Source organism: Ptychodera flava, chromosome 16 (genome assembly GCF_041260155.1).
Source record: "Ptychodera flava strain L36383 chromosome 16, AS_Pfla_20210202, whole genome shotgun sequence".
NCBI classification, from domain to species: Eukaryota; Metazoa; Hemichordata; class Enteropneusta; family Ptychoderidae; genus Ptychodera; species Ptychodera flava.
The window spans coordinates 31,220,218-31,247,590 of NC_091943.1; the positions used below are offsets into that span (position 1 = coordinate 31,220,218).

Here is a 27,373-nt window from a genome sequence, read left to right on the forward strand (position 1 = left end):
GTCCGTCAAATCCGTCCGCACTTCCCGTCAATCAGACCAAGTCCGTGATTTTCGTCTCGCACCATTGGCAAAAAATTGCACCGCCAGCTGAGGCGGTCTTAGGCGGTTGCCTTACAGAAAGCCGAGTCCGTCAAATCCGTCAGCACTTCCCGTCAATCAGGACCAAGTCCGTGATTTTTGTCTCGCACCATTGGCAAAAAATTGCACCGCCAGCTGAGGCGGTCTTAGGCGGTTGCCTTACAGATTAGCGTTGCCGAGACGGTCAATTTCGGCCGCAATCTATGTAGTGCCTCAGAGCCAAGTTAACCCAAACTCCGCTAGAAACGTCAACGTGCTAACCTGCCAAGTACGCTACTCGTCCCCCCAAAAAAACCAGTCCCCCACCGGGGTGGGGGACTGGCTGGGTAGCTTCCGCACCTTTCCCTGTCGTTGGACTCTCTGTGAACCCATTTCGAGAGCAAACGCCGTTCCTCGCCCAAAACCTGTCCTCGAACGACCCCTAGCGCGAGCAAGGGTTTGCTACACGTAGTTCCGTCGACTAGGCAGGAAAGGGGGTACCAAAAAGTAGCCCGATTTCCACCGCCTTGGCAGGATAACGGCCGTGGCTGCTCAGATTCTAGCTACACCGAATTTCAAGCGGATTTTCACCGACTTGGCAGGAAAAGGGTTAAAGGTTTCTAATGCACAAAACTACTATGAAAATAGGACTTGAAGGAATACAATGTGATGACATCACTCAATACAAGGAAGGTTTAATAAGTAATCTTTGAGTTCAAAGCAGGAGGAAAGTACGAGACCACTCTGAAACTTTGCGTATTATCAACATTTTCATCTTTATAGAAGAAAGCTTTCCTTTGTACATCAAAGATCAAAATAAGTATAAATTCACTCAACTTTCTGAATGAATGAAACATCTCCGCCCACCACCTGTTTCCTTTCCTTTCAAGCCTATCTTGACCTTACTGTGGAAAAGTGACCTTTTACTTGTTTTTTGTGTCCCTGTGAGGCTGACGTAAAAACAGCCTTGTATTGAACCTTTCAATGGCTTTTGATAGAAAGCTTAAGGTGTTTTTTTCAGATAGCTAGCAGAAAGCATTGAACACAAAGACTAGTGTTAAAGGTTTCATCATGACTTAGAATACTAATTCTCAGAGGCAGTTGACAGGTTACCGGCCATTGATAAAATGATATCATCATTTTATCATAGTGGAGCAGTGCTTTGTGTTAGATAGTTGTAATTGTGCCTGTCACAGGAGTACATCATCACTTTCTGCAGACATTTGCAGAGACGCCAAGAATGAACAGTTGCCTGCTGTGGACTGATGTTTTTGTCACCTTTTGGTTGGTAAATATCACCTCTCAAGTTTTTGTAATGCATTCTGTTGAATAATAAGATGTGGTTCTGGAGACTTCATTATCATGTGCTGGTACGGTTATTTGAATCTTGTCATTCATGTTGTAGTAAAGATACAAATGCATGTATCTTCATAAAATATTGTGAATGACAGTTGAAATAGTCTTGAGTGGCCAAATTGTGTGAACTACCGTTCATGTAGCCTTGTCTATGTTGTATTATTCAAACTTTTTACAATTGTGATATGCCCTTGATACGTGTACCGGTATATGTATAACTCAATGTTGGCAGTATATTAAGAGAATATTCACCCTTTCATCACAATGGTTTGGCCCAAACCTATTGCTATCAATAGTGAGTCTGGACCTATTAACAGGGAAGTGGGGACAGCAGGTAAGGCAATAAATAAGGCCATAAATTTCCTGGGATTCCATGCCATTTCACTGTGCTTTCTCTACACATCACAAAGAAGCTGTGCAGGTGTACATACATGTACATGCATGAAGCAGAAGTGTTACTAGATTCCAAAACCATTTATACTGTAAGGTGGTATGCTCCAGAACTAAAGCAAAATCCTTGATAATATATAATTTGTACTGGTCATTGTCTACAGGTACATTTGCTTAGGAATAATACCATATAAGAACACATGTCCCTCACTTCATTGATTACAACTGTAGCATTACTCATGGTGCTTTCCACTGTCTTCTTACCAAAGCTTTGCCCTTAATATTGCCCTTCTGTAAGAATTTGCTCAGCACTTTCTGGCACAGTCAATGTCAATAGGTACATTACAATATGTGTTCTACTGTGAGAGCGTTATACTTCAGCTCAGTCCAGTTTCCGTGGTTCCAACTGTTGCGGAATTTTATAACTGTACATGTACATGTATTGTGTAATGGTAGATCAAGTATAGAGATTTTTATCCTTCAGTGTCTGTTTGAGCTCTTTCAGCACCTCATATCATTATAGGTGCATTCTATTGTAATGTCTACTAGATCTCTATCAATGAACACTGTCAACTCATAACCATGTATTTGGTGCTGCTTGTCATACTAGACATGCTTTATATATCCATACCACATATTGCCATTCAACCTAAATATCTCTGTCATATTCTGGTACTATAATGTGTCAATGATATAGTATAGCCGAATTTAATTTCAAGTGATTTAAATAGAAATGAATGCTCTATCAAAATCATCAAATCATGTGTGGAACAATATCATGAATTTATGAACACAAGTTCCAGTACATCTTTTCCATTTCCCATGAGAAACCAGCCACTGCCAAACACACCATAGTATCTTAAAACATAAATTCAATAGTATGACAGGAATTTGTAATATTTACTCCAACTCAAATATGTTTTCCAAAATATTGATCAATATCAAAAATTGTTTAGACTAATTTCAAAATTTATTTTGGACTATAAAAACTTGTTGTATTTCATGTAACCTGTTCTCCATGTACAAAGCATTCGCAAACACTTTGATTTGAAGTAATCCAAATTTTATAAACTGTATGAGGGCTTAAAAGGTTTGATACAAGGAAAAGTTAATCTTACACTGTATTAACAAGGCAAAATCAATTTCAATAGTTACAAAGATCATATTAGGCCATTCTTTGTTATTCATTGTTTTTCGAATTACTTTTGACTTAATGAATAAAAGTCCATGAGTTCCAAAAGCTTGTTGTTTCCGCAGTGAACGTTTGGTTTTAGTCTCTTTATTTTGTACAAATATAAACACTGTAGACTTTGTGTACTCTCTGTCATTCATCACATTGCTAATGACTTTTGACCCAGGTCAGCTAGCTACATGGCAATTTTCAATAACTGTCATCAAATGCTGGCGACAATTTATAGTCTGAGTAAAAGTCAGTGGAGCAGAAATATGTATCACTCTGAATATTGTATCAGTTTCTGTAGACCAGCCCTGAGATGCGTAAAGCATTGGCATTGAACATAAAGACAGTTAAAGGTGAAATATGCAACAGCCTCATGAAATCAAAATTTCAAGCTATGCAACTTTTGCAGTAATTTTCATGAAGTTTGTAAGCATCCTATGCTTCTGAAATCAGTAAGAGAGCAGAGCTCAGCAGAGACTTTCCTGTTAAAGTGAATGCAGGGATTTGAATGAAGTCTGCCACACAATGGGACATGTAAATTTAAGCATATATGTCTGTGTCAAATATACCAGTACATGGCTTGGTGTACATCTTTATTATCACACTTATAGTAAGCAGTATTTGACTGCTAATTACAATTAATCAAAAACCTTAAACAATAGAATGTTGATGGAGTACAATTCAAGAAGGTGTTAATTAACCAAATAAATAAACAATGTGAAGTCGTTTACTTGTTAGAATAATTGATAAATAATTGTATGTGAACCATGGTTAAGTGATCACCAGAGGGCACACTTTTCCATCACAGAGCCAGATATATATATAAATCAACCACCCGCTCCTATCATAAAAGCACTTAGCTACATGTATAACTTCTCAAAAAATAATGGTTGAAATGTGATACACAAGACAGAAAACTCTAGCCCTGAATAGAATGACATGACTCATGCATAATAAGTAGGCTAGTTTGATGAACTCATAAAATTGTGAATGTAGTGCGGAGTTTTTTTGTCATCATGCAAAAAATTTATTTCCCAAGTGTGCATCTGTGTGATGTGGTGTCGAATCTAACAAAAATTACAAACAGCTAGGATGAAATGATAATTTTCAAGTTCCACAGAAATGACGTCTGCCAATAATAACCATTTCATTCCAATTTTCCACAAGTAGAAATCCATGACTTTTACTTGAGGAAAACAGAGCATTGTGCCAAACCATGGTGATATCTGAATTGAAGTGTTTCCCCACACTGTCCAGGAGTATTTCACAACTATTGTGTGGTACTCTGGGTTACATAACACACAGTCATAAGAACCGCAAAATTTCCCGTCTTCATAAATAGAAGGATCTAGGATTAAATTTAACAATGATGTGGGTATAGACAGACAGGCCTTTACCGCTGAGCTTAATGAGTGTTATAGCATCTATGGTACTGAAATACCTACTGTGTGGAGATGAGTCACCGACTGAGTGACCTCACAAAAGATCCAATTTGCATATATCTTTGTGACCTTCAGAGAATAGAAGCTATCATGTTTTTCAGTGACAATCAATTTATTCTGTTGGACATTTTCCCCCACTGTTTGCATTTCATCAGTTCAAGAGACAAAGCCATCCAAATCAAATATTTATCTTTCACAAAATGTCGTAATGACTGCTGTGCATGTGTTGGTGAAGGGTCATTTTTCTATCTCTTATTTTATGGTTCATTTTGGAAAAATTTTACTCTCATGTTTGTTGTCTGCAAAGAGTAAAGAGACCTAAAAATCAACTTTTCAACATTTTTCAACTTTTTGATGCTACAGTTTTTCCAGATTTGTAACAGAGAGGGGTACACTACAATGTGGTTAAGTTGACCTGATAATTCTAACATATACAATGTTTGTGAAGTATACTGGTATTGTGAGAATATTATGCTACTAAATGATAATACTCGATATTTTTAGATATTTATTGGTTTTGTCACATTCATTCCTGAATTTATAAAAAAATTAATTATCCAGGATAATATCTTCAATAAATTAGTAAATATATTGACATTTTCTGTGTGTGATTCTGAAGTAAAATATACAGTTTAGTTAGAAATACACTTTTTGAGTGTAACCAAAACAAGGCTTCATTTTCATGTATATCTGAAAACTGTAAAATGTATGCGTGAAATGATATAGTTGAATATGGAGACTACATGACTTTACTCCTCATGTATGGAGGTCTATGATCAGAGGCAGCCAGCTACAGTTGTATTCAGTCTTGATAAATTGTGACAATGGTGTTTTCATGTGCAAATGCAATATTCTCACGTTATTAAACAAAACTAAAAATATGGATGGCAAGGAGAGGGTAGCTGTAACTGGCTTTCCACTACAATATGGAAAATTCGCCCTTTGCCTTCTAGTGGAACCCTTTCCCTACCCCACGGAAGATGCCTTGCCAGCCCTCACCCCACAACAAAGTACCTCTCCTCAGCAAAAGCCTGGCAAATATCTGAAACCTACTCCAGCCTACCGATTTGGCTCTTTTCCAAGTTGTCCACTGCGTGAAATAATAAAATATCCCTGCTCACTGATGAGATATTACCCGTTTGCTCTTTCCGGCCTGCACATGTGCAAAGAAAAATTGCCTGCCGGCAAGCAAAATGGCTCCAAAACACACCAGTAGCTTTGTTTGATGCCCCGGATACAATGTGAAACAGTCGTCATTATTCCAGCTGTTGCTGCAGACTCTTTCCATATGTGCAATCACTGTGATCAGTACAGTCACAGTCAGAGGTTAGAGAGACTATGGTACAGTGGATAAATTTTAATGCATACATGTACAGTAGGTAGTCTATCAGCTTTGATGGTTTGTGTGATTTTGTATCATCTGATATTTCAATTCACCAAAGTAAATTGTTGGAGTAATTTCAATCGTTATCATACCAAACTGGACTCACGACTCTTGACCTATCCAGCATCTGTGTCATCAACAAATCTATCTTGATCTTCAACGTTTCTTCAACAGTATTAGTCAAATAATCTCTGTGCAATTTATTCAAAAAAGAGATTTTTTTGTTTCATCAAAATAGTCCTGAAATTTCCAATAATATGACAAGAAATGATCTTGGGGTGAATCTGTGTAGATGACGGGTTGTGTTTTATTACCAATTCATACTATCATGAATTCTTAAGTTGGCAAGTGTCTCCCTTATCATTTCGGTATAGTATATAAAACAGTTAAAGAAAGACAAAAAAGCAATGAAACTATATTTGTGTTGCTGATCAGTTTCACTTGTAGTTGAGTCATTATGACACCATTTACATCTTACATGTATCTCCAAGGTTACAAGTGGGTAGTGTAATACTAATACATAATGTGTAATACTACCTTCAGTTTCCATTTGTCCATTGACAAAGCGATGGTTGTAAGCTGTATGGTCACAGGCTGTTATCTTACTCTGATCACCTTAGAAATTAATGTTAGTATATATTCAGGAGGTAATTCTCACTTGATACAGAATACTGTGAGTCTGATGTCTCCTTTGAGAAAACCTTTCCTGTAAATTCTACTGTGCTGATGACAAATTGAGCATCTCTATCTATCAAATGTATCATCTACAGTACAACAATACCTGCTAAAACCAGGCTTCAAACTGAAAGCAAGATCGTTTCAACATATTTGTCATTTTTCAGCATATGTTTTAGAGCATGTTTTTCTTTTCAGAGGTCACTCACATACTTGTGCTTAATCAGTCACTAGTCATCGTCAGAACACTTGTGTGTGACAAAGATTAGAGATATAGAAATTGCTTGAAATATCAAAATTAATAGCAAGGTGAAATATGTTGTTGATGGCCAACAAGCGCAAAACAAAATATCTTTTTACATGAACAACATGCTACAACATGCGATCTGTTATAAAACTGGCCAGTTCAGTTCAGTTCAGTCACTGTGTGTACATTAATGCTGTTGTAATGCTATGTGGTAACAATGAAAGGAAACTTGATATTATCCTCATCCACATGTCAAAGGAAATGCTTCATGGTCAACAGCATCTCAGTGTCATATCTTCTCCTTCTTTGTGGTAGAAGCGTGATGTCTTGAAGAAGTTCTTCTGAAGATCTTGACCATTGGATCCTCTGAGAAGTGATAGTGCACTGGAATGGTGCACCTGTTTCTTCAGAAGCTTTCAAGATTCTCTCAATAACACATATAACCATGGCAACAAGTCACACTCAACGTCTTCCCATATTGGTGCTATGCCTGTACATTTTGACACCAGTGTCATCTCTCATTGATTTCAGTAAGTATACTCAATGTGTTTGAAAATGGAGCAGAGTCAAAAGATATGTTTGAATACTATCATGTGAGTAACCACACCAATTCAGAAAGTTTCAAAGATATCTGCAAGTAGCTCACAACAATTAATTTGTGAGTACCGGTGTGTACAGAATTATATCATTCTATACAACACAATTTTGTACAGAAAGGCTTGTACCTGAACATTCTTATTGTATATTTGGTCACTGCATGCTGTGTATAAAACAATAGAGATACACTGTTTACCACAGTCCCTCTACAATATCCAACACTAGTTTGTGAAAAGGTTGGATCACCACCAAGGGTACAACAAAAGTATCCACCTGCAAAATATAGAAAATCACTCTTCCAGTATCATGGTAGATATTATTTCTGTTCATATGAGGTGGTACATGTACATGTACCGGTCTGTGTGTATTCCATCATGCTTGTGCTCATGGAAATAACCAGTGCTTGCTGTCAAAGTAAAGTACTCAGACATTTCATTGTCTTTTCCATTGAATTTATGAATTCGTCTCTTTTCAAACAGATACGTGTCGCCGATCCCTCGGCATGAATAACGGGGATATTACCGATGCTCAGCTGTCAGCTAGCTCAACGCACAGTGAAGATTCTCTGTCAGCTAGACATGGCAGGTGTGTGGCGCCCTCTATGTCTGCCTTGATAACATAATGGTGTAGAGATTGACTCTATGTAACTTGTGCATATGTTTGCCCAGAATGTGTCTGTTTTGAATAAAAGATATGGACACCATAACCAACAATCAGCTAGGCTCTCAAACTTCTCAAAATCTGGCCCCATTTGTCATTTTATCCGATAAGAAGAAAGCACATATCCCTATTGGGGGGCAATGACATAGTTTTTACACCACAATATTATTAATCATCTCACATGCAGTTTAATTAGCTATCAGTAAACCATTCAATATAGAATGGAATTTTTATTTTTTAATAGAAGTATGTGTATTTAATTTTATGCCAAGATATCTTTCACTTTCTGAAAGCTGAGATTGAATCTTCAGATACTAAGACACATTGAAAAATCTGATTTTCACACAAACAGACCTACACACTCAGGGTATATTGTTCAGGAATTTTCGCCAGGATATAGTCCCCGATGTTAGTGACATAAGATGGCATTGTAGTGATAAAATATCAATGTTTATACGCAGCAGTGTTTGTTTAGGATAATTCATTGTATAATTCACTTTATGAAAACCAATAGCTGCAAACTTTAAAAGATGATAATTAAAGCTCCTCAATCAGCAAATTTGCACGTGTCCATATATGGTAGAAGAGGCATGTCAGCCATCTTAATCTATGGTAGATCAGTTGACCAATATTATGTAGGTTGATTTTGCATGATTTCCCCCCTTGTCAAAAATCAAGGATTTGCTATTAAATGTAGATACAGCTGACCAATAGAAATAAGGCTGACCGACTTTCCTTTGATGTCGTTGAACAGCCAAGTTAAGTATACTTGACCAAGTCCTGAAACATTTCTGTTTGCAGACTTGGTCGCAATGATGGTGCTGGGGCCTGGTGCCCAGGCAACCCGGTGGACAAAGACCACAGTGATGAGTATTTAGAAATCAACTTTTTGCGGTTGACGGTGGTCACCATGGTGGCAACTCAGGGTCGAGATCAGATGGAAACTGGCGGCAAGGAGTATTCCAGTCATTTCAAGTTTTCATACTTCAGAAGAAGTGACGGACTCAGTGAAGGATGGAAAGAGTTCCATTATAAAACTTACTACAACCAATCGGTGAGAATTTGAATACTCTGCTATGATGATCCACTGTGTGCATCAGAGTACCTTTAATATTTGCTTCCTGAAAATTATCAGCACCCATACTACTGTATCAGCAGCAATAGATTGGTATTCATCTGTTTACAGAGTTCAGAACTGTAATGAATTTGTGTATAAAAAAAATTGACTTCAGTGTTACTTGCTGTGCTTCAGTTAATTTCCACTCGATCAGTTAGAGGTGTATTTGTCTCAGATAAGTAAGTCCCCTTTTTTGCACAAATGATTTGACATATTTATTGCATAGGAGACTGACATAATCCTGTAACTTGCTTCACAAAAGGTACTCCTGGGTAACACAAATCCTAGTGATGCAGTTGCCATAGCGATCGATCCACCAATAATCGCTGAAAGGTTGAGAATTCACCCTACACACAAATCCAGCACGCCACTGTATGTGTGCATGAGAGCTGAACTTTATGGCTGTCCGTATGAGGGTAAGCATAGAACACTTCTTCAAAAAGTTTGCCTCTAAGAAATCGCAGAACATCAAACCCTTGTAACGTTTAGAGATTGTGCAGGTCATTTAGACATGCCATGATGCGATAGGGACCAATTTGTAATGATCACTGACAGTATCTGTATTTACCGGTATGAGCTTTTATAAAACTTTGTCCCCAGACAACATCAACTATTGGTTAGTACAAATATGTCAGTACAAGTGTATGTTTGTTTGTTTGTAAGTATATATATGTATGTCCATCCATTACAAAAACTTGATAACAGCTGAATGTATCAACCAAATGTTAGCTGTTTCTTGTTTTTATATGTTTAAATAATAAGAACATAATCATAATTCCCAGGATGTCCTGTTTCAGATTTGTTCAAATAAGCAAACTATTATTGCATCCATCAGATGTACATTATTGTTAGGTCTAGTATTAATCATACAATGAAACAATCTTGCAACTTTGTTTGTCCACAGATCATTTGTTGTCCTATTCCATGCCACAGGGAGGCATCAGCAATGGTGTACTTTTGACGGATAGAATTTATGACGGAGACAGAATAAGCAATACATTATTGTACGGATTAGGACAACTCACTGATGGAAAGTATGGATATGATGACTACCAATCCGACGTTGGCCTTGGTCCTGGATACGAGTGGGTTGGATGGAATCGACAACTCGTGCCAAACTTGGAAATCGTCTTCCATTTTGATTCCCTACGGAATTTCTCTTCCGTCATATTTCACACCAACAACCAATATGAGATAGACGTCGCCATGTTCAAATCATTGACAGTGTGGTTCAGTGATGACGGTGGTGCCTACGACCGCACGCCACTAGTGGTGTCCAAAATGCCAGATCATACACACCGCAATGCCAGGAATATCAAATTGGATTTGCAACACAACATCGGCAAATATTTGAAATGTCTCTTTGAATATGGTGATAAATGGTTATTAATCAGCGAAGTTGGCTTTGAATCAAGTAAGTGTGTAAACCACTGTATAATTTAAATTCCACTTTTCTCGTCACTTCTCCAAAAGAATTAAAAATAATTATGGCATTAGCACACATTGTGAAGTATGTGAATTCTGTGCCTGGAGAAAATTTTAGGCATGCTATCACAGAAAGGGGTTATCTTCTAAAACAGTGCTGAAGTATTTGAAAATCACATCTTGTTTTGTAAATGAAGTTCTAGCCATAAAGCACCGTAAAGTGGCCAAAAATTACTTACCCATTTTGATGCACACTCAATCTATAACTTACTGCCCATCTATTGCAAAGTGACCAGTGTGTATATATCAGTTACATGTACTTTTCATAATGGCCCTTCTCAAATGGTATACAGTGTTTCATATACATGTATTTGTGTTACTTTTGATACATTCTTTGTGGTCAGACTCTTAGTGCTAAGGGACATCTTATAAATGGTATATCTAACCATGCTTTTAATTCATGAAAGGTAAACTTGAAAGGTAAAAGGGGAGTGAACAGCGCCCTCAGCAAATAAGCTTGAGCACTTTTGTTTTACAAACTTCTTGTATTCACTCAGAATTTCTAGGCTTCTAAATGATACCATTTGTTCACTAACTGAACTTATTTTAACACAACTGCATTTGATGAGTAATATAGATTTGGTGTTGGACTCTCTGCTGGGGAAAAGTTAGAAATTTCACTTGTGAGGGAAAAAGATTTAATAAACTGAGTCAGTGGTGAATATAAAACACCATTACAGCTGTGTACAAATACAGTACTAAATGTGTATTTATTCACTGCTGGGTGTGGACCGCCTTCTGTTTCAGGAATTACTGTGTTTATAATTATTATCATTGGTAGCAATGAGGCTCCTGTGATGGCAGCTTATAAGATCTTTTCTCTGTTTTATCATCCCTGATTATTATGATGATTATCATTATTATGATTATTATAATTATTTGTGTGTTATTAAGTAATGTTGTCATTCACACTTATGTTTTCCATAGATTTTACTTTTTTGTTGATTTTGAGAGCATGAGAGAGGTACACTTTGGCATGTTCCAACCCATCAAGAATGGTGTGTGTGGTTATACAATAATTTACCGTCAAACTCAACAGTTACTGAACTGATGAAGTGATCTCCCTGTTGAAATCACAATGAAACCATCATGTTCAGGAATCGGTACTCTGAGTACATGGTCTGTTTCATGTAATTCATATTATATTATATTTTGTCATAGTTTTTGTGTTCATTTATGATGTCAAGTTTTGTTTTCATTTGATTTGTTTTGACACAGCTGATGTTAGTAAAAACTACACAGCGCCCCCACCTGATTTATTCCCCTATGAACCAGCAATTCCAGTTGTCACTGCCGCAAAACCAACACAGGAAGATAAGGTAACCCAGGTACCTTCCAAGCCTTCCAAACCTAAGGGATCCCCTGGACTCATTGGACCACCAGTGGTAGTTGTAACAGGAACATATAAACCTACAGAAAACAACAATAGTAAGTTGTTCCCAATTCCTATTGTCAGTGTACCGGTATGTGTAAACACAGGGTACACGGGAATACATAAAGTTCGTCAGTATTATGAGGTCATTATGAAAATACCGCAAAGGATTCACAAGGACATTGGCACAGCGTATCACCTGACACAAAGCGGAGGGCGATGCGCAGCGCTAATGTCCGAGTACAGCCTTAGCGGTATTTCCATAATAACCTTATTATTATACATCTTACATTTGTCATTGGGGTATCAAATTGTCAGAGTAATGACCGTTTTCGTGCAATGTCTACAATTTTCTTCTGATTTATAGCGCAAGTGTGGAATGCTATGTCGGACGCGCTTCTGCAAGTTCTGGATGGTGTGTATGCACTACACACGTACGTACAGAGCGCGCGCGAGACATGTTCTGGCACTTGTCCCATGAGTCCCTTTAAACCGTTCAACAGTGAACGCGCAGATACAGCCGCAGTTGAAGGGGTGCTGGAAACCGTACGTTTTGCAGAACAGGCGTTCCATACGACATTTTTAGTGCACGCAAAATTCAGTTGTTCTTGATGGTAGATGTATAATAATATGATCCTACACACTATGGAGGATGTCCAATTTAAAGTCATTTCATGTATACTTGGAACCCGCGTTTTGTAATCAGATAATTTTCAGTTTCCCTGAATTTCTGCAGTCTGATTGAAATTCAGATGTAGAAATTTGCTCGTTGTAATTTACTCTTCAGCCCTGGTACATATTTGCTGTCCTTGCTTCTTCATAAGGATCAGGCCAAGATGAATAAAATTGATGAAGAACAAGAAAGCAAGCAACCAGTCCCTACCTTAGATTTAATCAGATTTTCACCTTTGAAAAACAATTCTTCTAAAAACTAATCGTTGATGAATTTGAAGTTCAGAAGGACAACAGATGATTTTCGGGTACCTCTGCATAAGACATACCAATTTCTTCTCTCAGCAATATAATTATTGGAAGAAAATATACCACATTGTAATATCCAATGCTGACATTCAATTAATTCTGAGGTGCTGAGAATTAAAGTCTGATCTATCATCTGTGAAATACAGTTGGAGTATTAGAGAGAAAAGAGACAAATTTTACTGCATGTCAAGGAAGCCAAATCCTTGGGCCTGATGTGGTTAACTTAATATTATTTGCTTTCTTTTTGAACAGTAACTGCTGGAGAATATGTCAATACAGTTACTCCAGGGTCGGGCTCTACCATGCCTCTATTGGTCGGTATCTTGGCTGTCTTTATTCTCATCCTCATCGTTGTCATCTTGGTGTTGCTATGGCGACAGAAGAGGATCAAACAATCCAACCAGTCGCCGAAGAAGGTGGAACAAGTGCGTTACGATCTGAACTCCGTGCAGATCAACAATCAACGCGACCACATACGCGAGAATCAACGGGAGAACTTGACCTATGACACGGCTTTGCTGACTTCGGTTGACGGGCCTGTCTATGATGAACCTTGGGGACAAAATCCACTGAAACGAGCCCTACCAGAGGTGCCTCAAGGCCATGAAAATTCAGGTACATATTTCTCTTCCTTGGTTTTCCAACATGTGCCTGTGATTTGTCAAAAATGTGCAGCTTTTATCTCATTGAAATCACTGCATGGTCAAGTAATAATAAACTGATACTCTCACTAAGCTAAGGGATCCCCAGTCATTTTACAGGAGTCTCCCAAAGCAATCCAATTGATCCTATCTGATTTCATAGACCATCTACCCACTGGTATGGACTATAGCTCCTAGCTAGTTACCGAAAACAAACATATCCATGCATGCAGCTGTTTTTTTGCTATCATACAGATTTGTTTCTACCCAAGGCTATCAGTCAAGACCTTTTATGATATAATTCTTCCTAAATTTTTTCAGAAACAATGGTTAAATACACTTGAGTGTATCAATATTAAGTTCCAGTTCTTCAAAAACTTTTCAAGATTTAGAGAACCTTGAAATCATGAAAACAGGCATTGAGATTTTGATGCATGTATCACGCTCACTGAGCTTTTGTATTCCTTATTTGCAACCAACAGGAAGTTCATCTCTGATTTATGCTGAACCAGACATCACTAAGTCAACAGGGCACAGCAAATCCAACATCTTCTTACAGCACTACGCAGAGGCAGATGTAAGCACCCTGAACATACAGGGTGTGTCTGGTAACAACATTTACTCCGTTCCATCGACTAGCCTAGAGAAGCTGACCAACATCAACACACCTGTGCCTGAAATACCACTCGACAAACTCCATTTTAAAGAGGTTCTGGGAGATGGTCAGTTTGGACAGGTTGGCATTTTAATATCATATAATTTTATCAACAGAGGTTTGGTTTGGCCATGTGGTTTGGCATAGAATGTTATTGCTGCCTGAGCCTAATGTAGAGTTAAATGAAGAGCGCCCTCATAGGTAATGTGGGGTTCACAAAAACTAGCCCACACAACTCTTTTTACCTCTGAAGATTTGGTGTGGTCCTTTTGTTTCCAAGGGGTAGGTTTGACTTTTACAATGGAAAACGCGGATGTGAGAGTGTTCAAGTCAAGACTGATGAATGCCTTGCCCAAATCAAAATTTATCACAATACTCCACATTGAACAACAAAACAGTGTTGACCTTCCACCATCTTGTTTGTACAACAAACTAAACGATGTTTACAATGACAGATAAGTTTGAAGAGTTAAATGGTCAGTGGCAGTAAATTTTCAGGATTTTTTCACCATTTTTGTTTTGAATGTCAATTGCAAATTCTTGTTCTTTTCTCCAAAGCATGTTGAAACAATGACCATGTATTTGTCAAAACAATATCTATACATGTGAAATGCACTGTTATTGTTTACATTTGTATTCTGGTCTGGACAGGAATCGCTTGGCAACAAAAGCAGTGCAAGTCTACACATGTACACTCCGAGCTGACAAGCTCAACCACTGACACTGTGTATCTCAACATGCTACTGAAGTAGAACAAGAAACTGTAGTTAAGATTAAAAACAACAACAGTGAAATATGTCATCAAAAGTTATAGCTACTGGGCCTTTAAAGTCTAGATAGAAAAACATCAATTTGATGCAGGGAAAATGTACTAATGTGGCCAAATGTAGCAATTTTAGTGTACTACAGAGTCCTTTCCGAAAGATATCAAAAAGGAAATTATTTTTCTTTGTACAGGTGCATCTTTGTGAAGCTGAAGGACTAGAGGAATTGGAAGGTAATGAATATGAATGTGATAAAGGATCTAGTGTCTTGGTAGCAGTCAAGATGCTGAGGAAAAACGCCGATAAAAATGCAAGGTACAGTACAGTCCATATTGAACTGATTCGTGTGTGTAGAGAACCACATGGCTATAAAGCAAATATCTGTCAAATTTCATGACTTGAAAAACAAGTAGAATAGCAATATAAAAGGATGAGAGATCAGGTTTGATCAGTACAAGTATGATTTGATCACAGAATACTTACATAGAGCTTTTCTAGGAGTGTCTGGGCAAAACTTAACACCAATATCATAAAACCCAAATTAACCCTATCACTTCAGTTAGTTCAAGCTAAATGTTGAAATGAAGTGCCCAAAACACATCAATATGACACACAACTCTTTTACATACATAGTCCGTGGGCTAGAGGGGGTCTACGTGCACCCCCCCCACAGGATAACAAACCTGTATTTTTCAGAACCCTTGGGATCCCTAGAATACGAAATGGAATTTTAACAGAAAAAATATAGGGACGCAATAGCTGTTATGGTCATGTTTTGAAGGGTACCGCAAAATCACGATTTTCCAAGCCAAATGCATTTTCGTCAAATCTGTCTTCTTGTAAGTCATGTGCTGAGCTCATTTTTTATCATAACCTCACTTGTTTGGTATCATTAGAAAGGGAATTTATTCCTCTTTAAGATGACATATTGCATTATGCAATATCTTCTACATTTTTGTCAAATATAACCAAACTTACCCCTTACCCCAAAATTTAACATTACAAATTACAGAAAATCTCAAATTCTACAATTTTTAGCTAGGCATAATAAAAAATGCAATGATTTGTCTGAAATCTGTTTTACTTGATACAGGGACATGTCAGAAATATGAAATAGACTTTTAACAGAAAAAATATTGGGAATCTACAGCTGTAACAGTCATATTTTGAAGGGTACCACAAAATCATAGTGTTGCAGATTTGCATGCATTTTTGTTGAAACTGTCTTCCTATAAGTTATCTGCTGAGCTTGTTTTTGAATATAACCTGGCTTGGTAGGTATCATTAGAAAGATAATTTACTAATCTTTAAAATGACATATTGTAACATGCAATATCTTCTACAGTTTTCATGATATATAACCAAAACTTACCCCATACCCCAAAGTTTACATTGAAAATTTCAGTCATAGCTAAAACCAAATTCTACCATTTTTTAGCTTGACACAAAAAATCTGGCCGTTTTTGCTATTAAATCTATTTTATTTGATACAGGGACATGTCAGAAATATGAAATAGACTTTTAACAGCAAAAATATTGGGAATCTACAGCTGTAACAGTCATATTTTGAAGGGTACCGCAAAATCATAGTGTAGAAGATTTGCATGCATTTTTGTTAAAACTGTCTTCTTATAAGTTATCTGCTGAGCTTGTTTTTGAATATAACCTGGCTTGTTAGGTATCATTAGAAAGATAATTTACTAATCGTTAGAATGACATATTGTAACATGCAATATCTTCTATAGTTTTCATGATATATAACCAAAACTTACCCCATACCCCAAAGTTTACATTGAAAATTTCAGTCATAGCTAAAACCAAATTCTACCATTTTTTTAGCTTGACACAAAAAATCTGGCCATTTTTGCTATTAAATCTATTCTATTTGTTACAGGGACATGTCAGAAATATGAAATAGACTTTTAACAGAAAAAATATTGAGAATCTACATCTGTAACAGTCATATTTTGAAGGGTACCGCAAAATCATAGTGTAGCAGATTTGCATGCATTTTTGTTAAACCTGTCTTCTTATAAGTTATCTGCTGAGCTTGTTTTTGAATATAACCTGGCTTGTTAGGTATCATTAGAAAGATAATTTACTAATCGTTAGAATGACATATTGTAACATGCAATATCTTCTATAGTTTTCATGATATATAACCAAAACTTACCCCATACCCCAAAGTTTACATTGAAAATTGCAGTCATAGCTAAAATCAAATTCTACCATTTTCTTTACCTAGACATATAAATTCCGGCATTTATTTGTATGAAATCTATTTTATTCGGTAATGGGTCATGTCAAAAATATGAAATAGACTTTTAACAGAAAAAAGATTGGAATTCTATAGTTGTAACAGTCAAATTTTGAAGGGTACCGCAAAATCTCAGTACCCTGACTTGCGTGCATTTTTGTCGAATCTATCGTCTTTTAAGTCAACTGCTGAGCTTGTTTTGAATATAACCTGGCTTGTTAGGTATCATTAGTAAGATTATTTACTAATCTTTAAAAAGACATATTGTAACATGCAATATCTTGTACAGATGTTTATGAAATATGACCAAAACTTACCCCATACCCCAAAATTTACATCGAAAACTACTGTCATAGCTAATGTCAAATTCAAGCAATTTTTTTACGCAGACATAAAAATTAGGCAATTTTTTGTATGAAATCTGTTTTATTTTGTACTTGGCCATATCAGAAATATGAAATGAACTTTTAACAGAAAAAATATTGGGATTCTATAGCTGTAACAGCTGTATTTTGAAGGGTACAGCAAAATCTCAGTATTCCTGATTCGCATGTGTTTTTGTTAAATCTGTCATCTTATAAGTCGTCTAATGAGCTTGTTATTGATTATAACCGGGTTTGTATAGTATCATTGAAAAGGTAATTAAATAGTCTTTACAATGACATATTGTAACAGGCAATATCTTGTATAGTTTTCATGGAATATGACCAAAACATACCCCATACCCCAAGGTTTATATTGAAAGTATTGTCATAGATAACGTGATCAATTCCGTGAATTTTTAGCTAGACATCATAAAAATAGCTCCTTTTCGGTATTAAATCTGTAGTATATGGTACTGGGTCATGTCAGAAATATGAAATAGACTTTTAACAGAAAAAATATTTGGACTGTATTGTTGTAACAGCCATATTTTGAAGGGAAATGCAAAATCGCAGTACCGCAAACTGGCACCTTTTTTGTTAAATTCTTCTTCTTGTAAGTCATCTGCTGAACTTATTTGTGACACAACCTGGCTTGTGAGGTATCATAAGTAGGGAAATTTATTCTTCTTTAAGATGACATATTGTAATATACAATGTCATTCATAGTTTTCCTGGAATATGGTCAAACTTTACCCATACCCAAAAAGTTCAAATCGCAAATTACAGCTTATCTTAAATTCTACCATTTTTGCTGCACATAATACAAAAGGCAATTCTGTTTAAAATCTGATTATTTTTTACAAAAGTATGTCACAAGTATAAAATTAACTTTTAACGGGAAGATGATACAATTTAGTAGCCATTTGGATCATTTTTGGAGGGGGAACCCATATATTGCAAATGTATGTGTTTCGGCAAATTTGCCCTGATACCTGGGTACCCTTCCAAATATGATCCAAAAGGCTACAAAATCATATTATGTTCCTGTTAAAAGTTAATTTCATATTTTTAACATACTTTATTAACAAAAACACATATATAAAGTTACACATAAACACATAAAGTTACTAAATTGTAAAAAATGGTAGAGTTTCAGATTTGCAGTAATTTGCTGTGTAAACCTTGGGGTATGGGGTAAGCTTTGGTCCTATTTCATGAAACCTAAACAAGACATTGCATATTACAATATGTCATTTTAAAAACTAGTAAATTACCTTTCTATTGATACCTAACAAGCCAGGTTATGTCAACAATCAAGCTCAGCAGATGACTTTTAAGAAGACAGATTTAACAAAAAAGCAAGCGAGTTGGCAATACTGTGATTTTGCGAGACCCTTCAAAATATGACTGTTACAGTTGTAGAGTCCCAATATATTTTCTGTTAAAAGTCTATTTCATATTTTCTGACATTCCCCCATACCAAATAAAAAGATTTCATATAAAGCATTGCCTTATTTGTTATGTCTAGCTAGAAAATTGGTAGAATTTGACGATAGCTACGAAAGTAATTTTCGATATAAACTTTGTGGTATGGGGTAAGTTTTCGTCATATGCCATGAAAACTATATAAGATATGGCATATAACAATATGTCATTTTAAAACGTAGTACATTAGCATTTCAATGGTACCAAATAAACATGGTTATGTGATAAAATAAGCGCAGCAGATGACCTACAATGGGACAAAGTTAACAAAACACATATGAGTCTGCACTGCTGTGATTTTGCAGTACTCCACAGAATATGCCTGTTAAAGCCATAGAATCCCAATATTCTTTCTGTTTAAAGTCTATTTCATATTTCTTACATGTCCTGTACCAAATAAAATAGATTTAAAGCAAAAAACGGCCAGACTCTATATGTCTAGGTAAAAAAATGGTAGAATTTGGTTTTAGCTATGACTGCAATTTTCAATGTAAACTTTGGGGTATGGGGTAAGTTTTGGTTATATATCATGAAAACTATAGAAGATATTGCATGTTACAATATGTCATTCTAAAGATTAGTAAATTATCTTTCTAATGATACCTAACAAGCCAGGTTATATTCAAAAACAAGCTCAGCAGATAACTTATAAGAAGACAGTTTTAACAAAAATGCATGCAAATCTGCTACACTATGATTTTGCGGTACCCTTCAAAATATGACTGTTACAGATGTAGATTCTCAATATTTTTTCTTTTAAAAGTCTATTTCATATTTCTGACATGTCCCTGTAACAAATAGAATAGATTTAATAGCAAAAATGGCCAGATTTTTTGTGTCAAGCTAAAAAATGGTAGAATTTGGTTTTAGCTATGACTGAAATTTTCAATGTAAACTTTGGGGTATGGGGTAAGTTTTGGTTATATATCATGAAAACTATAGAAGATATTGCATGTTACAATATGTCATTCTAACGATTAGTAAATTATCTTTCTAATGATACCTAACAAGCCAGGTTATATTCAAAAACAAGCTCAGCAGATAACTTATAGGAAGACAGTTTCAACAAAAATGCATGCAAATCTGCAACACTATGATTTTGCGGTACCCTTCAAAATATGACTGTTACAGCTGTAGATTCCCAATATTTTTTCTGTTAAAAGTCTATTTCATAATTCTGACATGTCCCTGTAACAAATAGAATAGGTTTAATAGCAAAAATGGCCAGATTTTTTGTGTCAAGCTAAAAAATGGTAGAATTTGGTTTTAGCTATGACTGAAATTTTCAATGTAAACTTTGGGGTATGGGGTAAGTTTGGTTATATATCATGAAAACTATAGAAGATATTGCATGTTACAATATGTCATTCTAACGATTAGTAAATTATCTTTCTAATGATACCTAACAAGCCAGGTTATATTCAAAAACAAGCTCAGCAGATAACTTATAGGAAGACAGTTTCAACAAAAATGCATGCAAATCTGCAACACTATGATTTTGTGGTACCCTTCAAAATATGACTGTTACAGCTGTAGATTCCCAATATTTTTTCTGTTAAAAGTCTATTTCATATTTCTGACATGTCCCTGTATCAAATAAAACAGATTTCAGACAAATCATTGCATTTTTTATTATGCCTAGCTAAAAATTGGTAGAATTTGAGATTTTCTGTAATTTGTAATGTTAAATTTTGGGGTAAGGGGTAAGTTTTGTTATATTTGACAAAAACTGTAGAAGATATTGCATAGTGCAATATGTCATCTTAAAGAGGAATAAATTCCCTTTCTAATGATACCAAACAAGTGAGGTTATGATAAAAAATGAGCTCAGCACATGACTTACAAGAAGACAGATTTGACGAAAATGCATTTGGCTTGGAAAATCGTGATTTTGCGGTACCCTTCAAAACATGACCATAACAGCTATTGCGTCCCTATATTTTTTCTGTTAAAATTCCATTTCGTATTCTAGGGATCCCAAGGGTTCTGAAAAATACAGGTTTGTTATCCTGTGGGGGGGGGGGGTGCACGTAGACCCCCTCTAGCCCACGGACTAACACTATCATGATCAAATCATTGCCTGGGATCATCACATTTAAGTTGTTTTAGAAAAATGTGTATGTTAAAATCGTGTCGAACAATATATCTCCAGATAGTAACATCTCATTGCAACAGATGAACTGGACAGGAAAAGGGTAAATTAATATGTGTACATAGCACTACATCAATTTCTTAAAAATCTGCACTTGAAAGCATTTTACTTTCACGTTTGAGGTTTTCTTACTGGTCTACTTAAAAGCAAAGATGAAAACCGTGAACATAAAAAGCCCCTCAAGTAATGATGGAGAATCAAGCAAAGTATTATATCAAACTCAAGTTCAAGAAAACTGTCAAATCTAGACAAACTGAATGAAGGCTTATACTGGCTCTGAAACTCTCCTAGCAAATGTAAGTCTAGGAGGAGTACCAGATACTGATCTTGAAGTGATCTGTCGTTTCATTCTCTATCAGGTCTGACTTCCAGAAAGAGGTGAAGATTATGTCGCAGCTGAAACACGATAACATCGTGCGGCTGCTGGCTGTGAGTACTCGAGAGGAACCATGGTGTATGGTGGTGGAGTACATGAACAACGGTGATTTGAATCAGTATCTGTTTGAGAGAGAATTTGACACTGAAATTAACGGAGCATCAAATGCACAGCCAATAAGGTGAGAAATCAATTTGGGAGAATTTTCTTTTCTACCATGGAAAAAATCATCCTACCAGTGACAGTTTTAGAAAGATGTTAATTTTCATGTGTAATTTTTTTTTTACTTCAGAAGACATCAAAGAATAAATGTAGAAGAAAAATTTCATCAGAGTTTCTGTAAAAATATCATGGAAGCTTTGATATGCTTTAGTTTCCATGTAGCATTATGATATAATGCACAAAGTACCATGGCTTGGTGTTGAAAAGTGACCAATAGAGGGCGCCCAAGTGCATTGATTCTCTCTTTACCCGATTCTAAGATTCTTAGGATATGCTCACTGTATAATACATACACTCTACAACGAAGTAATTATATGAGACAAAAGTTCCTACAATAAGAAGATAAAAGAATAAAACTACCATTTTATGCTTAATGCTGCAATTATCATTTTTTTCTGAATTTTGTTCCAATGAACTCTTGCACATTCAGGCTCAGGAGCTTCCATTAATATAAATTTATGCTCTTTTAGTGCCGCAGTCGTATAACCTTCATTCTTCCATCATAGCTTGGGCACCCTGATCTACATGGCAACACAGATAGTAACTGGTGTGCAGTACCTGGCATCCTTGGACTTTGTACACCGTGACTTAGCCACAAGGAACTGTCTGGTCGGTAACGGCTACACCATCCGTATTGCTGACTTTGGAATGAGTAGAAGTCTATACTCAGCTGACTATTATCGTATTGAAGGCAAAGCTATTCTACCAATCCGCTGGATGGCCTGGGAGTGCATTCTCTATGTAAGTTTGTGGATGTCCAGCAACTTCTATGATCCAAGTACTAACTTCAATACTCTTCAGTGATCAAAAATGTCAAAATTCTTGTAGATGATAATGTAGCAAATTCATTGAAAATAACAACAAGACATAAGATGACTGTAAAAATTTCACTTGCTTGGCTAAAATTGACATGCTTTAAACAAGCAGACAGGCAGTTATTTCCTGTAATGAAGACTGACATGCTTTTCATATCATACTTTGAAATGTATGCCACAAGTCTTTAATTTATTAAAGTTACAACCGTTTGATCAAAATCCAAAGTTTTCACAATCATACAGCTTAGGATTTTGTTAGAGTAGTTATCATGAGACCCAGCTAGAGTATACTGGACTAAGCTTTGGAGTTACTATCATCATGGCAGAGACGACTTTAATGTTTCTTACAATTCTGCGTCTGTCTTCAGGGCAAGTTCAGTACCTGCAGTGATATCTGGGCATTAGGAGTCACCCTGTGGGAGATATTCTCCCTGGCCAAACGCCAGCCTCTCTCTGAACTGAACGACCAGCAGGTCATCGAAAACAGCGGCCACTACTACCGCAATAGTGGACATCACGTCGTCCCACCAAAGCCCAACCACTGCCCGAAGGATGTGTATGAAGTCATGAAGCAATGCTGGCGTCGAGAAGCTGACCTCCGACCCAACGCTGACTTTATCCACTACTTCTTTCAACAGAAAAACATGGGATATGAACCTGCTGTCGTGTAAAGAACACAAACAGTAGATGCAGAGCCAATATCAACATGCAGAGTTCATCAAACAGGGTGATAACATTATTTGCCAAGTTTTACCGATCATACAGCTGCCAAGAAAAGCGATCAATATGTCAAGATGTTGACTTTGAATTCTAGAAAAATCTCTTTGAAACAATGACTTGCTCAAACGTATCAGCAGAACTTTATATCGAAATATACACCATCACTTCAATATCATCATATTGAAAAGATTAGATTTAACACTTCATACATAAAATATCGCCACAGTGTACATTATGATGGCAGTCTCACATATACCGTAGTGTATAGAGATACAATATAGACTGCATTTTCCGAATTCTTGTCAATCACCAGCAAAGAGAATGTAACTTCTTTCAAGTATTGAAATTTCTGTGCAAGGATGAAACTGACAGTGCCTTTGTGTATGACCAGTAACCATGGTAACAGGAAAGTTGCTGGAGTTCAAATAATGAATGTATAATTTTGATAAGGCCAGTGGTTGAATGTTTTAAAGATACAGCCCTGTGGTTCATAGTACTTACAAAGGGAAATTTGTAAGTGCAGCACAATTTGAAGCTTAGCTTTTAAAGTACATGCATATTTGAACTATAATATGTCTAATCAATGAAACTAAAAATGTTGGCAAGTTATAAAGTCTAAACCCAATCAAACCAATAATCCATTCCTTACATTATTGCCATTAAGACTTCTGACTATCACTAAAGGAATCAATTTTTCAAAAAATTTGATTTTATCCGAACAATGAGACAATTTCATCTGAACAAGAAACAGAATCATTCAAAGTTATTCACATCAAGTTCAGATTTTTTTGGTGCCAACCTTCAGAGAATATCTGAAGTTTTAATCATCATAGTGAAATTAAACTTCATATATCTATAATAAAGTAGATTTATGTACATAGTATTGCTCAGTTCCAGTATAAAATAGTTCCTGACATAATCATCTTGTATACTTTGATGGAGACATTGGAAACAGTCTGTTACAGACACCATAGATTAATGTATGCATGATTCTGATACATTGCCTGTCAATCACTTTGTTGCCTTGGTAACACCTGGTCACAAAAATGTGTCATGGCGTATATAATATTTCATAGTTGATACATGGTAGTGAAAGAATTAGCAGCAGTAATTTTCTTTTTGTTTTGTAGTCAGATTTTGTTGGATTTACTTTTCTTGAATATGAATATTCAGATAGGTTTACTTTCAGAAGTATGCATTGTGATCTGTATTTGCATTCATTTTATACATATACTTTTAAATTCATATTATTAATCTTTTTTTACGTTGGATACATTCTTTCACATGCTGGACTTGTGAAAGTTTACTTTTATTGAGATGCTCAATTACATTCATTTTTCTCCGAGAAATTTGTGTGCTGTTGGTTTTGACAAATTGCTGCTATGTATTTTAATATGGTTTCCATGAACTCTGACCTTGCATAGATTATATTAAAAGTGATCATACATTATTCAGCCAATCAGAGGAAGAGTGACAGGAGGCAGTTATATGTTATAGATCTACCATGTATGAGGGGAACACTTGTGTATTGATTTAGGTTTTATAACAGTTGATGTACAGTGATGTACGGTTTGAATAGACCCTTAAACCCTTTCACCACCATGGTTTGGCCCAAACCCACTGTTATCAATTGTGAGTGTGGACCTGTTTACATGGAATTAGGGGTGAACAGGTTAATATCACTTTGTATGTTGAATGTGCAGCCCTTGAAAAATAGTACCATTCATTCATGTACAGCAATTTTCAGAGACTGGGAAATGAGTTTAGGTGTCTTCTAATGGGGCCATGGAATCACTATCAACTAAGTGCAGAGTGATGCTTTGAACTTACAAAATTCTATGCAAGGAAACTATCATGGACAAAACCATGTTTAAAATGTCAATGAATCGCTATGCACAGGCTTTTTGTTATCCAAAACTTTAGTTATAAGTATGTGTGTACGTGTGGAATCTCTTGTCGATGCCTTTTTATCTTGTTAATGGTATAACATTTGATGAGAAGATAATGATTTTGTTCTTTTAGCTGTGGTATGTCAGAATCTTTGTTTACAATGAGAGCTTACAGAGATACCTACTGCTTGAAGCATGGCATTCATTAATCCAGTGAGTATTACTGAGTATTGTCAACGTATGCTATGGAGTTGCAAAAGTATGTTTTTATCTCCAAAATTTAGGAGGGCATCTCACAAGTCTTGCTGTCACATATTTGATATTTACTTTTTACACAGCAGTAGTTTTGACTTATTTTTCATCACTGACATTGATATTCTTCCACAAATATATTTGCACTTGTCTTTCTTTCGTTGGGTGAACCTTGACGATCATTTTTTTTGCAAAGCACAAGGATTGGCAAACACTTTTTTACCACATTACTTGCAACAACTGGGGATCAATTAACACTATTTACATGAGAATGGTTGAAAAAGGAAACCATAATTTGTCAGTGTATGACTTCTTAGTCCATCAAAACAATATCCCCAAAATATCAATTTTGTTGTTACTTTTACATGATTTGATTTTATTGAGTGACACAGTTCACAGATTTCTTCCCTGTATAACAGATCAGGAAAAAAAAGGGTACTGAAACAGTTATATTGTAAAAAGTTTACAAAGGTCATTGGAAGGAGTTTATATACACTAAAGCAACCTAGATTTTTTGGGCTTGAAATTATTAAAGATCTGTAAATTTTTATGTGATTTATTTTCACAAACTACTAGATGTGGTTATTGTATGATCTTTGTGGGTGCACTTTAAACTTGTACATATTTGTCTTATTTGTGCAGTCTGACTGTAGATGTATAAAATTAGCATGTAGGTTATCGAATATCGCTAACATTCTGAGTACACACCTTGTACAGTTGTGAAATAATTACTGTTGCTATCATATCTTGTAAATGTTGCATGAAACTAACAGAGAAGCCAAATGAAAAGTTTTAGGGATTCAGTATGTAGAAGGGTGTTATGTTGAAAGCTGGCATGATGGTCATGTACCAGCTGCTAGATTATAAAAAAGTTTTTTGTGTTTTCATGAATTCGTTCAGGATTTTACGCATGATGCTGCGTTTTGATAGTTGACAATTCTTTGTTCTGATACAGTTAATAAAGTATTTATCCAAGAAAAGCCAAAATGATATTCACTCATAGCTTAGCGACAATGTACCAATACATGTACCGGTACTCGTTTTCAAGACTAAGCACAAATGAACTTAAGCACAAATGAACTTTGATACAGTACAGAACTGTGTAGAATACTACAAAACACAGAGAAGCATGGGCATCAGAGACTGGATGTAACATTGCAATTATTTACATTGTTTGCAGAAGTTCAGAGTTGTGACTGAGTTTTCACAAGAATGTACTGTACAGTGCAAGGCTGTACTGGCTACCGAGCACTGTAATTTCAACAATTTTTTCCATATTTTATTTTAGCATTGCAGCATTATTTCATGCTTTTTTTATTACAAAATAAATACATGTGTGCTTGAAATGAAATGATCATGCAAAGGTGTTCTTGTATACATAAGAATGTGTGATGGATACAAATAGACATGGATTTAACCTGTATTTGGAATATATATATATATATATATATATATATATATATATATATATATATATATATATATATATATACACAAAATGTATACAATGTGCCCTCCTTGTGTGTGTGGTGGTGTGTGTGTGTGTGTGTGTGTGTGTGTGTGTATATATATATATATATATATATATTATATATATATATATATATATTATGTATAGAATAAAGCCCGAGTACGAGGGCTCTTCTGGTATATAAAGTCCAACCCAACGATAAAATGTCGAGGCCGCAGGCCGAGACATTTTATCGTAGGGTTGGACTTTATATACCAGAAGAGCCCGAGTATGAGGGTTTTATCCGACTTATCGATAAAAACTATCGCCCCTAACTGATATATTTTCGTTTTCAATGTATTTACGTCAACCGTCCCCTTTGTCAAT

General features: G+C 35.9%; 1 protein-coding gene across 2 annotated transcripts in view; it reads left to right on the forward strand.

Annotated features, from left to right (window-relative positions):
- The window catches only part of LOC139114553 (discoidin domain-containing receptor 2-like), a 48,449-nt gene extending 21,562 nt beyond the window's left edge, over positions 1 to 26,887 (forward strand). The window contains exons 1-13 of one of the 2 annotated variants that reach the window (XM_070676349.1): positions 1,177 to 1,341; positions 7,047 to 7,261; positions 7,808 to 7,913; positions 8,790 to 9,042; positions 9,368 to 9,521; positions 10,010 to 10,519; positions 11,809 to 12,018; positions 13,196 to 13,558; positions 14,067 to 14,320; positions 15,197 to 15,318; positions 21,622 to 21,819; positions 22,367 to 22,601; positions 23,044 to 26,887. In XM_070676349.1, the coding sequence (XP_070532450.1) occupies positions 7,177 to 7,261; positions 7,808 to 7,913; positions 8,790 to 9,042; positions 9,368 to 9,521; positions 10,010 to 10,519; positions 11,809 to 12,018; positions 13,196 to 13,558; positions 14,067 to 14,320; positions 15,197 to 15,318; positions 21,622 to 21,819; positions 22,367 to 22,601; positions 23,044 to 23,346 (2,793 nt within the window). In that variant the 5' untranslated portion in view covers positions 1,177 to 1,341; positions 7,047 to 7,176 and the 3' untranslated portion in view covers positions 23,347 to 26,887. Of the gene's footprint in view, positions 1 to 1,176; positions 1,342 to 7,046; positions 7,262 to 7,807; positions 7,914 to 8,789; positions 9,043 to 9,367; positions 9,522 to 10,009; positions 10,520 to 11,808; positions 12,019 to 13,195; positions 13,559 to 14,066; positions 14,321 to 15,196; positions 15,319 to 21,621; positions 21,820 to 22,366; positions 22,602 to 23,043 lie in introns of those variants that run through there. The other variant, XM_070676348.1, reaches the window with a different exon arrangement.
- Positions 26,888 to 27,373: the final 486 nt, after the last annotated feature.